The sequence below is a fragment of the Besnoitia besnoiti genome, chromosome VII (genome assembly GCF_002563875.1).
Source record: "Besnoitia besnoiti strain Bb-Ger1 chromosome VII, whole genome shotgun sequence".
Lineage (NCBI taxonomy): Eukaryota > Apicomplexa > Conoidasida > Eucoccidiorida > Sarcocystidae > Besnoitia > Besnoitia besnoiti.
The window spans coordinates 2,415,130-2,428,995 of NC_042362.1; the positions used below are offsets into that span (position 1 = coordinate 2,415,130).

The window sequence follows — 13,866 nt, forward strand, 5'->3', positions numbered from 1 at the left end:
AAGTCAGCGAAGCTGCATTCATGTGTCAAGACCGCCAGTCTCGCTTCTTATGGCGCTGGAAGCTTTGCTGCCACAATCGAAGGCGATGTGGCTTGACGGTACTGGGGCGTTCACGAAGAATAGCTCTAGGCACGGCTGCTTCCCTCTGTTTTTGTTGAAGAGATAATCTAGTTTTCTGTACATGATAGTTCTGAAAAAATACCGTTTTGGCACACTCGCAGGGAGTCTGCAGTCTTGCAGCGAGAGTGGAATAGGGGGGGCCACCGCAGAGAGGGAACCTAATTCACAATCTGAGTCTCGTGAACAGCAGACTCGAGTTTAGGCGGGAATTTTTCGTGATCGCTGTCGGCAATTCAGAACCGCCGAGGTGTGTGCTGGTTAAAGCTGGAAATCTTGCGGGCTTCATTTGCTGTTTTATTGCTCGGCGACGTTTTCGACTCCCGTGTCCTCTCTTTCCTTCGCATTGTGTATCTCTCGCTGCCTTCCCTGCGCTCGCCTCTGTTGCGCGGAAGCACTGCAGGCCGTTTCAGGCTTGCATTCTGTCGATTATCTTGGCTTGTGGGATGCGAGAAATTTTTCAGCCAACTGCAGACAGTGTCGCCTCGATGAGCCGCACAACCGGCCAGCCTCAGAATACACTGGGGCGTCCACGTCCGTTTGACGCTAGATGGGATAGCACTGAGTTACGTACCGTGCGGCCAATGGAACGGTGTGGCTCTGCAGGTTTCCATGGCCAAGTCTGCGCTGTGTTCATCAGTGTTCGACGCAGAGCTCTCGGAGCAGTCAGACGCGCTCGTGCAGTGATTCAGAACACGAAAGCCAGCCACTTCCTCAGAGCAGCATTGCAGTCGTCGACAGGAGCACAGCTTTAGGAACACTGGAGCGCCAGGGGAAAAAGTAGGTTTCTCGCAAGACAGTAATCCACAGCGCTGCGCGCTGGATGTAGTCCAGCGCTTTCTGGCTGATCTGACCTATAGTGCGAACGAGGAACGTCCCTTATTAGAAACGCGCTATGGTAATGCCGTCGCACGGGAATGGAGCAGAGTGTCATCCGCGTCCCACGTTTTGCAGTTCTACAGGGCGAAGAGAGCCACCGTGCTAACTCTACTGCCACAGTCAGTTACCTGGGCACGTGAGGGGGAGTTACTGGAGTCCCTCCCGGGCTGACACAAGGACTACTCGGTTACCTAAAAAGTGTCTTGCTCTCTACGAATATTTGTGCTTAGGGGCAGGCTGTGCTCGGGTTTGACGTGCGTCTCGTGGTCGACAGCCTTGCTTTCGGCAGTGTTTCACCGCCAGCAGATCTAGTCATGGAACGTTGTGACCTGCCAGGTGAAGCCATACACTCGTTTCGGACACCCGCTTTTTTGACGATATATATGTATCATGCTATGTCATTCCTGATCTTGTTTCAGCCGCCCGTACGGGAAACAGAAGCCGCGGAAGAGATACAGAAGCACCGACCTGCCGGCAACATCCTCTGCAGCGACTGGGAATAGTGACGGGGCCGCTGCACATTGCTGGTGACAGCGGATGGTATACAGCGTTGCTCTCTGAGACAATTGCTTCAGAAGTATTAGGTTTGCTACCGTGGTTCGCCCTCTTGTGGAAAGATGATTTGAAATTATCATAGCTGAATAAGGTATGTATTTCCTTTGTCTCAGCAGTACACACCAGGAGCTAAACGACTAGTATACATTTTGAAGGTTCGTTACCGACCAGGATCAAACCTGTCCGAACAGCTCTTGCGGAGCTCGGAATTAGGAATTTGAGGAGAGTAGATCACGACACCAGACAACGAGACATCGACGCTGGCGTTGAAGAGAGAGGTACTCGACCGGTACCTGCGGGTCATGGCAACTTCTGCTTCCGGGCACCGTAGAGGCGAAACAAGCGGATGTGGGAAGACAGAGAGAGAGTGGCACAAATGCACATAGCCTGATAACGCCACACAGAGACAAGGGACTGTCAATAAGCGAGACAAAGAATAAAGCATCGCGAGAGGTGGATAAGATAGCCGTATCGGCTCCTGTAGTTCCAGTACTTGAGTTGAGTTGGGTGATTGCGTATTAGTGGCTCTCAGAGATGTGACTTATACGTGTTCCACGAAATTCATTTGGAAGAGCCGTGATAGTACTACAGTATGTAGTATCCTTCAATAGTGTATGCACATAGCGGGCAACTTGACAACAGATCTGGAGCGACTCTTTCAGTTACAGCACCCGGATTCACTTGCATGTAGTGTCCGTGCGAAAGGAGCATACGACCGTTCGCAGAAAGGAGAGTGGTCAACACTTTTCAGCCCAACCATAAACACAGATGGAGTTGTCTAGAGCGGGGTATGCCCGCAAGGGGACTGCCTACCCTGAGTTCCAACGGTGACTGAAAACTCGCGCGAATAAGGGGTGAAACACGAGTAAGCCACCGCCGACGTTGTGCAGGTCCGGCATAAGCGTTCGGCTATGTGATTTCACTCAGTTTTTGTTCAGCAGGTGAGCGAGTACAAAGTCTCGTTGTCGGGGCAAAAAATAAGCTCAGATGTGCGATTGCCCTGCCTCGTCCAGCGAAGCGACGCGGCCTATGAGACCTCACTGTTGTTTCCGAACGGAATATCGGTATGCTTCTCATTTCTGTTCTTCCCCCATTCCTCGCCTTCTCTTCAGCACTACTTCGTTGACACGGACGTGCCAGTCATCGCGTGCTCTGTCTCACGGCCGAGTCAGAATGCACAAGGCGGGTAGCGAAACATGGAATACCCTGCTTCAACTCTCGTTGTTTTGAAACATGCGGGCTCACCTGCACGAGTCTAAATTCAACACGATGCTACTGCCCAGCAGGACTGCAGAAAAACAAGACAATAACGGTCCCGCGCTCTTTATCTGCACATCGCTGCCCGCTATCTTCCTCTGGAGGGATGGTTTGCGCTCTACGAGAGGGGGGTGTACATACACGTTCCATGTCACCTGTGCATCTTCTGCAAGAATCCGCAGTTTCACCACGAGAAAGGAGGCTGCTGTGAGTGAGAAGGGAAATATCGTTTTCTGAGGTTCTTCGTCCCTCCTCTGCCTGCCACCCTCGAAGCAGGCGCCGCGGACTGCCCGTCCTCCTCTGCGCCGTGTGTCTTGCATGCTTTCGCGATTTCGTCCGCCATCTCCCTCGTCAACTTTCTTGGTTTTCCGCTGAGCCACTTCAGCGCGTCTGTTGTTCTCCTGGCAGCCTTCAGAGCTGTCTTTCTTTTTTGCTGTCTAGTGCCCGTCCGTTCCCCGCGGGAGTCTTCTCTCCTGTGTTTTCCTCTGCCTGAGTTGGGGCAGCTTCGCGAACGTGATATTCATTGGGATCACGTGGACTAAGAATACGGGACCAGAAAACCAATATCCACACATTGCATGTAGTTTTTTGATGCAGCTTCGAGGGCTGACTTGTGTTTCATGCCTCCCTCCTCGTTGGCGAGGACCCTGCGCTGTTCCATCTCTACATCTCCAGCTGCAACGCGTGCCTACATTCGTCCACATGTAGCAAGCGTATGCATTGACGCACTCAGCTTTCTGCGTTTCTCGACAGCACTTTTTCTGTTTCGCGCAGCACTCTTCACCGCGCATCGAACTACGTCCCTTTCCCATTCTCTCATGTCTATTTCTGTACACGGAAGTCTCTTGTGCGTTTGGTGACCTGGACCTCAGAGATTTCAAGCCGGCTTGTAACTAGGAATATTTTGCAAACGCACAGGAAACACGAACTTTCCCTCTGTAAGGGCTGGGCTTTTTGCCTGGCTTCTTAAGTCTCTGCGTCCCCCCTGGAGCCGCCTCTTTGCCTACTCGCCGTTCGATCCGTCGACTCTTCTTCGCCTTGTTCGCACTCTCTCCTCCTCCTCCTCCTGCTTGGTTCCTCTTCTTTACTGCCTCTCCTCGGCTTCCTGTTTTCTTCACGTTATGCAAAAATGGTGTTGGAGGCGGTTATGATCTGCATCGACAACAGCGCGTACGCGCGAGATGGAGACTTGGCTCCTTCGCGTTTGGCGGCGCAGGAAGAGGCTGCGGGCCTCGTTGCCGGCGCAAAGACAAGCATGCACCACGAGAACGCAGTCGGCGTCCTCACGTACGGCGGAGAAAGGTAAGAATTCCGTGCACGGGCTGCTGTTCCTTTTCTATGCTCGCGCGTACGCTTCCTGTTAGCCACCGGCGATTGAGCTGCCACGCTTTCGTTGTGAGGCCACAGGCGGATCGTTTGTCTCCAGGGCTGACGGGCGTGCCAAGCGTGCGTGGATCTACCTGATTCGTGCACATGTGCTCTCTTGAAGTGCGTCTATCCGCTACGCCTTCTGCCTCCACTCACATTTCGCTTGCCGTAGTCTTCGAGGGTGGCGCTGTCGCCTGTGTCGGCCTTCCGCTCTCCCGTGGCGCTACAAACGTTTGTCGCCATTGTTGCCTTGTGTGATCGAAATATCACCCTTTGAGCTTGCGCGTATGCTTGCTTCCAATCTGTTCTGCGTGCGTTCACGGAATCACGCAGATATGTGTAAGCATACTTACATATACACGTATATATATATATATATAGCGCATATGCATCTATATATACACAAACATGTTGGTGAGACGCGTTCCTGTGGATGTCGGTGGATGTGTGTCTCTGCCAGGGTGTGTGCGCCGCTGCGTGGCTCTCTATGCAACACCAATGTGCGATTTTCGGCGCTTTTTAACTCCTTTTTCAGGATTTCTGTCCATCTGTCGCCGACCAACGACATGGGCGCGGTGCTCTCGTCGCTGCACGGCCTGCGGTGTGGCGGTGACTCAGACTTCGTGCGCGGCATCCAAATTGCTCAGGTGAGCGGCGGAAACAGTTTAAAAACAAGTCCTCGCCCTGTGAGGCTGAGAGCGCACAGGACGCGCTGCATCCGCTTACGGGGGAGCCTGCGTCTTTGCATGTGTCGTGTGAGCACCAGACTGGTATTCCCAAAGTTCCTTAACCTTGCATTTTCTACTGAAAGACCGCAAATATACATCTTTATAAGAAGCCGTAAAGCCATACGCACACACCTCGCCTGCAGGAATAGGATGCGAGATCCCGTCCTTCGCAGCGCCTTCGCTTTCCCCAGTTTCCCGTTTGGCCGTCTTCAGCTGCTGTTCGTTTTCTTTTTCTTAAGTTTCCGGCGTTTCTTTCCGGCATTTCATTCCTCTCACGCGAGGGTTGCTCCACGCTCTGCACGGATGCGAAAGCGCAGATGCTTTTATTTGTGCTGCCTTGCGTGGCTCCTGAGTCCCACATTTCTGCGCTCCACACCGGACGCTCCTTGCCTGTCTTCGTTTCGTCTCAGCTCGCGCTGAAGCACAGAATGAACAAAAACCAGAAGCAGCGCATCGTTGCCTTCGTCGGCAGCCCAGTGGTGAGTCCACCCGCGACCGTTATAGCGAGGAAATAGCGAAAAAACCTCGGTGCATGTCAGGTGATCGCATCAAGTTTCTTTGTGCTTTACGGAGATGGCGTCTCCCTAACTCGTTTTGCTTTTTTCTAAAAAAAAACTGCAGAAACTGCGGTCATTCGTGCCGGTAGACAACGCGTTGCGCTTCGATACGCATCTGGTGGGCCTTTCTGCACTTCAAGATAAGGGATTCGCGAGTTGCTCTGTTGTCGTTTGCCGCAGAAAAACTCCGAGAAGCAGCTCGTTCTTCTCGGGAAGCAACTCAAGAAAAACAACGTCGCTCTCGGTGAGACTCTGGCAGAAGCGTTGCCATCGCCCCAACGCAATGTCCTGTCGTCGCTCTCGCGTTTTTTTCTGTTTTTGTTGAGACGCTTTTGCATACATGCATGCGATGCACACCTACGTTCACTCTCCCAACATTCGCATGTATCGACCTAGACCTGTAATGTTTTTCCCTGTCGCTCCTTCTCGTCGATGTTTTCGTCTCGATATATGGCGACCTCTGGGGACTCGGCGGCCCCATCCTGTGAGTGTCTGACGCAAAATCCTAGAGCACCGCGTGCGCTTTTCCTGCTTTTTCGTTTTCTCAGATTTGATAAGCTTCGGCGAGGTGGATCACAATGCACAGAGATTGAAGGTTTTACACGAAGCTGTCGACAGCAATGGAACAAGGTGCGTCGCTGCCTGCGGCGTCGCCCTGCCTGTTTCCACATTTCCATACATGTGGGCGGAGAAAGATACACAGCGCGCCCGAGTGATGTGCTTCACTGCTTGATTGCATTTTTTTCCATTTCCATGCGCTTTTTTGGGTCTCCTCGAATATAACGACCTGCGCGTCGCTATGCGTCTTTTTTCCCCCTGCACGCGCTATAAGCCACGCATCCACACAGCAGCACGCGTCTCTGTATCTGTATCTTTGTCTAGATCTGTGTCTACGTCTGCCTATATCTATGCGTATAGCTATATCTGTCTATGTCTCTACCTATCTATGCCTTCATCGCTATCTGTCTAGAGTCTATATATCTGTCTACAGACTCTTGACAGGCATGGATGAAGACACAGATCAGTGGAGACATGTATAGATACAGGTCTAGGCACGGATGTAGACAGATGGAGGCATAGATCCACCAGTATATGTCTCTATTTATCGGTCTGCGAGGTGGAGGCGGCGGCGTTCCTTGCGTTTTCTGTGGCGCAGCTGCCTGTTGGAGTGCCGACCTGAGCCCGGGCAGCTGCTGAGCGACTTGATTCTGCGCTCGACGCTGCTCCGCGACCCCGAGACCGGCGCTGGACCGCGGGGCGTGTCGATCCCCGGCGGAGAGGCGGCGGGCGCGGCGGGCGCGATGAACGACTTCGGCGTCGACCCCAACACCGACCCCGAGCTGTTCATGGCGATTCAGCTTTCGCTTCAGGAGGAACAAAACCGCGCAGCGCGCGTGCAGCAGGAGCAGAGCGGCAACGACGGCGGCAGCGCGCCCGCGCTCCAGGGAACTCCCGCGGGTGAGCGAGAGGTCAAACCCGCAACGCAGAGAAGAGGCAGAAAAAGCAGATACAGGCGAACTTCGAGAGAACGACCCTGGGCAAGAAGCAGCCGTCTCTCTGTCATCTGGCGTCCTAGACTGATGTGGCGACCGGTAGACAAGCACTAGGCATACACACGCTGGCCGCTGGGGGCGCCAGCTGACGCGGCGGAGCCGCAGGCTGGCAAGCACGTTTAAAGGAGACGGCACTGAAGCGCGGGATTCCGTGGCGAGATCGTAGACGGGTCTGTGTGGTTTCTGGGGCAGTTTCGTGAGCGAGGTGCCTGATTGGTTTCGTTTTTTCGCTCGAGAAGTCGGCTGAAGACACGGCGAGCCGGCTTGGCAGTCCCCCGCGCGTCTGTCTCCTCTGCGTTTTTCAGCAGCTTCCGCTTCCTCGGCGAGCCCAGAGGGCTCCGGCGTTCCGACGGCGGCGCAGATCGAGATGATGGAAGACATCGACGACGAGCTGCGGCAGGCCCTCCTCTTGTCTCTCCAAGACTACAGTGGCCAGCAGGCCGCGCCTGCAGAGGACGCCGAGATGGAGGCGGCACCTCCCGCTGAGGGCGAGGGGAAGGAGAAGAGCGAAGCCGAGACGCAGGCACAGCCGGCGGAGGAGCAAAACGAGACTGCGAACTTGGCGGGCGTCCTCGACACGCTCCCGGGCGTAGATGTGACCGACCCCAGGCTCCAGGAGGCTCTCCGCGCAGCTGACCAGAACAGAGACGGCGGCGACAAGCCGAAAGACGGCGAGAGCCAGAGCTAGACGCGAACGCAGGCCGCGACGCAGCGCCGAGAGGGAGAGAGGGACGCGCGTGAAGGGGGGCGGAGGGGAGGTGGGAAGGGCGGAAGAGGCGAGAGCGGGGCCTATGGAAAGGAGGCCTCGAGACTGAGAGGCGCGGCAAATATGACGTTCCTGCGTCTTTCGGGGGGCAAATCTAGACAAGTTCAGAAGGGTCTCTCGGCGCGCACACACAAGAAGACGTTTTAGTGAAGGCCGCGCTTCGCGGTGGCCAGAGGCGCTCGCTTTCCTCGCTGTTGCGTCTGTCTTCTTGGGGGCACCCCTCTGCCTCGTCGTCGCTCCGGAGACCGCACGCGACGAGCGGGGCGTTGTCAAGGACGCCTCGTCTCCCGTAGGCGGCGTTCGGAAGCGAGGCAGAAGTGTGCGTTTTTCGTGTGCTTCTCACGGCGCGGGGACCCCGGAGGGCGACATGCGCAGTCTTCTCAGCGCATGCTCATTCGCCTTGCCTGCTTTTTGTCGCCTGTGTGTCTCGCGGAGGACGCCGGCGAAACGTGCAGACGCCTGTTGAACTCGCCGTCGATGCGAGCGCACGGGCGTGCTGTTTCAAACACCCAAGCAGCGGGGAAGCCCCCAGAATTGTGGTCTTTTCTGCGAAACTTCTGGAGCTTTCTCCTTCGTCCGGCGTTTAAAACATGTCTCCTCGCTCGCTGCCGCGGGCGCGAGGGCGCGAGCCGCGCCTCTCCCTACCAAACGTCTTCGTGTCTCCACTGTCTTGTCTTGCTGTGTCCGTCGCTGTTTCGCTATTCACGTCTCGAGCCTCGAAACACAGGAACTCGAACACTAACATAGAACTTCTAGGTGTCTTCTTTTAATCGTGCTCTTTCTCTCGCGCGTGACATCCACCGTCTGTCATCTGTCGCTACGGTGTAGCCTCTCTTCTTTTTCTGCGTTCGCATTCTCGTCTCCTCACAACCTTCCCCCCACGTTTGTCCTTTTGAACTGCTGCGTCTCGCCCATCTCGGTCTTCCTCTGTACCAGCCGCTGTGACCTTTCCGCAGCATTCAGCCCTGCGATGCGGCAGCCGTGGCCTCGTCTGCGCGCTGCTAGAGGCTCACTTCGTTGCACTGCACACAGATATTTTCAGTTGCATACGTAAAATTTTTCAACTTGTTTTTGGAGTCCCCGCGAGCGAGGCGTGGGCACTGCGAGGCGCATCTGCGCGCGCTAGACCGTGGACCTTGCAGCAAGAGAGACACACAGAGAAAAGCGAGAAGACGCGACAGAAGACGAACGATAGAGGAGACATCAGTGACTCCCCGGGCGAGAGAGAGACGCGAGGGTGGCGCCGTCACACGCACAGATGTGCGCCAGCCTCCGCTTGGAAGGGAAAAACGAGTAGAAATCTAGTTTCTGCTCTTCAGAGAAAGGATACATTCCTTGCGGTTTCCACGTGTCACCGACCTCAGCAGTCGCTTTTCGCACGCGCGCCGCTGCCCGCTAATATGCCTCGGCCTGTAAAATTCACTCCTCCACTCCCCTGCACACAACGACCTCCTGTTCTTTATTCATTCGCCAGGGCCCAGCCGCGAGCGCGCCTCTAAAAGAGAGGCGGATTTGCTTCTTTTTGAGCTCTCGCCTCCTTCTAGCTGCATTTGTTCTGCTCCGTGTCTCCGTGGGGCTTCAGCCTCCTTCCAGAGCGGCTCATCGCTGCGTGTTGACCTCGCAGGGTGTCGACCGCGTTTCTGGCTGCGGCGAGCGGCGTCACTTGGCCAGGGTACGGGCGACGCCGTTTCGGTCTGCGACGATTCGCTCTTCGATGTGTTTCGGCGTGGGCATGTATTTGGCGAGCTGCATGCTGGACGTCGCGCGGCCCTGGGAGAGGGAGCGGAGGACGGTAGTGTAGCCGAACATCTCGGCGAGGGGGATGAGGACGTCTACTTCGGTGATGCCTTCGCCTTCTTCGGCTGCGGCGCCGCGAGCGGTCTCGCCCTCGGCGTCGTAGACGTCGTCGCTTGCTTCACCGGCGAACTCCTGGCTGGAGACGCGCTGGACGACTCCGCGGCGCGAGGTCAGGTCCCCGATGACGCTGCCCACGTAGCTCTGCGGCGAGATCACGTGGAGCGCCATGATGGGCTCGAGGAGGACGAGCCCCGCGTTTTTGGCGGCGTCTTTGAGCGCGAGGCAGGCGGCGATGCGGAAAGCCAACTCAGAGCTGTCCACGGGGTGATAGGTTCCGTCGAAGACGGTCACCTGAACGTCTGTCAGCGGGTAGCCGGCGAGCACGCCGGCTTGCAGCTGCTCCATGACGCCGGCCTCGACGGCGGGGAGGAACTCGTTCGGGATCACTGCGCCACGAATCGCGTTCACGAACTGGTTCCCCGAGCCGCGCGGGAGCGGCTCAATGGAGAGACAGACGTCTCCGTACTGCCCGCGGCCGCCAGACTGCTTGACGTACTTGCCGCGACCCGTGCCTGCGCCCGAGATCGTCTCGCGATACGCCACCTGCGGCGCGCCTGAGGCGGCCTCCACGCCGAACTCGCGCTTAAGCCGATCGAGGACGATCTCCAGGTGCAGCTCGCCCATGCCGCCGAGAATCAGCTGCTTCGTCTCGCGGTCCACGCCGACACTCAGCGAGGGATCTTCGCGCGACAGCTTGGCGAGCGCCGCAGTCATCTTGTCGTGGTCAGTGCGCAGCTTCGCCTCGACCGCCAGACTGATCACTGGGTCGGGGAACTCGATGCGCTCGAGGTGGACAGGTTGCTTCGCGCGGCAGAGCGTGTCGCCGGTGAGGAATTCCTTGGGTCCGAGTGCTGCGCCGATGTCCCCTGCCCGCAGACAGGAAACGTCTTTCCGCGCGTTCGCGTGAATCAGCACCAGACGCTGAATGCGCTCCTCCTTCCCCGTCCGCGCGTTCATCACAACGTCCCCGGGGCGGAGCTCGCCCGTGTAGACGCGCAGAAAGTTTTGCACGCCGACGAACGGGTCAGTTGTCATTTTGAAGACAAGAGCCGAGAGCGGCGCGCTCGTCGGGTCTTCCTTCGCGCCTGGGAACGCCTCGTGGATCTTCTTGATCGCCTCCGCAGGCTGGGGGACTTCCAGCGGCGAGGGCAGGTAGTCGAGAACGCCGTCAAGCACGGCCTGAACGCCTTTGTTTTTGAAGGCGCTCCCGCAGAAAATCGGCACGAGCTGGTTTTTCAGGGTCTGCATGCGCAGCCCCGCGCGGATGTCCTCCTCGGACAGCGTCTCGGTCTCTAGGTACTTGGAAATCAGCTCCTCGGAGCCCTCGGCAGCTCTCTCGAGCAAGCGGGCACGGTGCCGCGCCACCTCCTCCTGCATGCCTTCGGGGATCGCTTCAGTTTCCACGAACTCTGTGCCGAGCGAATCTTCGTCCCAGTAGACAGCCCGCATGCGAACGAGGTCAAACACGCCGCGGAAGCTGACTTCCTTCCCGATCGGCAGCTGGACGGGCACGCCGTTGCTGCCGAGGCGCCTGCGAATCTGCCGCACACAACCCCAGAAGTCCGCGCCGAGCCGATCCATTTTGTTCACGTACGCGAGGCGCGGAATCGCGAATTTGTTCCCCTGGCGCCAGACTGTCTCCGACTGAGGCTCCACGCCAGCGACCGAGTCGAAGACGCCGATCGCGCCGTCGAGGACGCGCAGGGAGCGCTCGACTTCGACGGTGAAGTCGACGTGGCCTGGAGTGTCGATGATGTTGATGCGATGCGGCGCAAAGTCCCGCCGCATGCCTTCCCAGTAGCAGGTCGTCGCGGCCGACGTGATCGTGATCCCCCGCTCGCGCTCCTGAGCCATAAAGTCCATCGTCGCCTCACCGTCATGCACTTCGCCCAAGCGACAGGAGACGCCCGTGTAGAACAAAATGCGCTCGGTCGTCGTCGTCTTCCCCGCGTCAATGTGCGCCATGATGCCGATGTTGCGGTACCTAGACAGCGGCACACTCGGCGAAGAAGACGAAAAGAGAGAGGCGGAGGCCGGCGCAGCGCCCAGCGCCGACGACGCGCGACCGCCGCGGAGGAAGCCGTGCCCTAGGAGACGACGGGAGCGCACGCGCGCGGAGAGGAAAGACGCGCGACCAACGCACGAACCGTGCGGAAGACGCCGCTGCGACGCACGCGGAGAGGAGCTACACAGAGACTCGCGCCAGCTCTGAAAAGAGCTCACGGCGCTCGAAACAGCTTGAGCCGACGATGCCGGCCGCGAAGCCGCAAACGCAGCTCGGAGCGGAGCCCAGGCGCGCACTTGCCAGCGACCCTCCGCGGCTCGCCTGTCCACACGAGAGCGAGAAGCAGCTGAGACGGGAGAGACGACAGCCGGCGATGGAAGCGGGAAGCACTTCCCGAAGAAAGCCTCGGATACTGGCGACGCGAAGGCGAACGCGGGTCGCGCGGCCGCATGCGCCCGTCGGGTGTTCCATTGTGGCTCATGCAGGGGAGGCGCTCTTCGCCGCGGATACTGCAGGACTGATGAGGAGGCGAAGGCAGAACCAGAGAGAGAAGCAAAAGGAGAGCGAGGAGCGAAAAGAGAGGAGGACGAGTGCAGAGGGGACCTGCGGTTGACTGGCGTGGCTGCACAGCCGATGGAGCCGCACCGCGGCCCTACATTTTTGAAAAGAAAGACGAGACTTGAAACGACGCAAAAGAGACAAAGAGGAGCCACTCTGCGAGAAAAGACGAGGCTGGAAACACAGGCGGAGGACATAGGGAAGGGGACTTTCATTCCGGGACTGAAAAAGACGCCTCCAGTGCCCATCGAAGGCGCCACGGCTCTCCGCCACACTGGTGATGGAGAGGCCGAGGCAAGGCTTGGCGTCCTCACAAAAAGAGGCAACCAAGAAGCATCACAGCACGCAGAAATGACGATCAGGAAGAACGGAGACCCCCAAGACAGTCTGGTTGGCGAGTGAGACCACTCTGCGAGCGACGTTTCGTTGGCGAGACTCCCGCGTAGCACTACGGAGATCGTACCACAGAGTCGCGACTACGAGGACGACATTCCGATAGACCTCAAAAGGGATTTGCGAGGTCTCCTCCTGTCTAGAACTCCACAGCTGGACGAAAATGGAGACTATTTGCCACAAAGAACGTTCCGGAATGCATGCCAACGAAGGCCGCTCCACGACAACCGCTCGCATGCAGTGTGCGTATCGAGACACGCCGCGAGACACGAGAACCGCGTGCCGCGTCACCTTGGAAGAGTGATGAAGACTCTAACGCACACCCAGCGTAGGCTATTAGTGTCTTACTCAAAGAGAAGGCGTTGCAGAGAAGGAGGTACACACGGCTTTTCACGCGGAGAGTCTCTAAAACCGGTGCCTGTTTCCCGGACGAGCGCTTGTGTGCGACTCGCCCGCCGTCGCCATCGTTGCCGCGGCGGGCTCTCTCTGTCCAACGGCGCAGGCTGTGCTTTTCGTGAATCCTGCATCCTGGATAGATGCTAGCCCACCACCCGACGATTTCCAGTTCCTCGTTGGCGATATTCACGTCTCACGCGCAGTTCCGGAGCCATCCAGTCTGCTCGATTACAGCGGCGAAGCTTGCTCGCAGGACGACTTAACGCGTGGCGATAGCTCGCGACCATTTCTCTCACACTGACAGCGACTGTTGCGCTTCGCTCTTCGTGATATCCGCACCAAGACATCACGGTAAGGAGCGAGGACTTGCCTTCCCGTCTCTGCAGTTCTTATGCATCTCTCCGAGCCTCTATAGAGAATGTGGAGCAAACGTGTGGGGTCGCACAACGATGTGGCAGCGACATGCGCGCGTGACTTTCGCTTTCTGAGTCAAGAAAGCCTAAGGTCAGCCCGGCGAGAGAGCTCTACGCCAATCGCACAGAAACCTCCAGTGAATCTCTTCGTCGATCGTTTCTCACGGGATAGTGTCCCTCTGCCATTTCGTGCCTGCATACGGCTCCCAGCTTGGAAAGCCCAGCGGCGAGACCGCTGCGATGGGCGGTCCACTATGAGGGGTGACGTTTGCCTACTCCTCAGCAGCGCAGAAAAAAGCACCATGCCATGAGTGAAGAACGCCATGAACGATTTTGAAAATTCGTCTGACCTTGTGCCTGTCCGCGGGCCTACGGATCGCACTCGTTAGAGAGATCCCAGCCTTCCAGGCGCGAGCCCAAGCGGCGCCACATCAAACCGGTCTTCCGTGAAAGATGGGGGAACC

General features: G+C 57.4%; 2 protein-coding genes across 2 annotated transcripts; one reads left to right on the forward strand and one right to left on the reverse strand.

Annotated features, from left to right (window-relative positions):
- Nucleotides 1-3,937: 3,937 nt before the first annotated feature.
- BESB_079460 (ubiquitin interaction motif family protein) lies at nucleotides 3,938-7,702 on the forward strand (the record flags this gene model as incomplete). Its single annotated transcript, XM_029366308.1, has 7 exons — nucleotides 3,938-4,110; nucleotides 4,712-4,823; nucleotides 5,315-5,383; nucleotides 5,642-5,705; nucleotides 6,010-6,091; nucleotides 6,618-6,919; nucleotides 7,323-7,702. 7 exons carry the CDS (start codon nucleotides 3,938-3,940, stop codon nucleotides 7,700-7,702), a joined length of 1,182 nt encoding a protein of 393 aa, XP_029217739.1.
- Nucleotides 7,703-9,439: 1,737 nt separating this feature from the next.
- On the reverse strand, nucleotides 9,440-12,415 carry BESB_079470 (putative translation elongation and release factors (gtpases); the record flags this gene model as incomplete). The annotated part of the gene is made up of 1 exon (XM_029366309.1): nucleotides 9,440-12,415. The coding sequence occupies one exon, from the start codon at nucleotides 12,413-12,415 to the stop codon at nucleotides 9,440-9,442; it is 2,976 nt and encodes a 991-aa protein (XP_029217740.1).
- Between the last annotated feature and the right edge of the window lie 1,451 nt (nucleotides 12,416-13,866).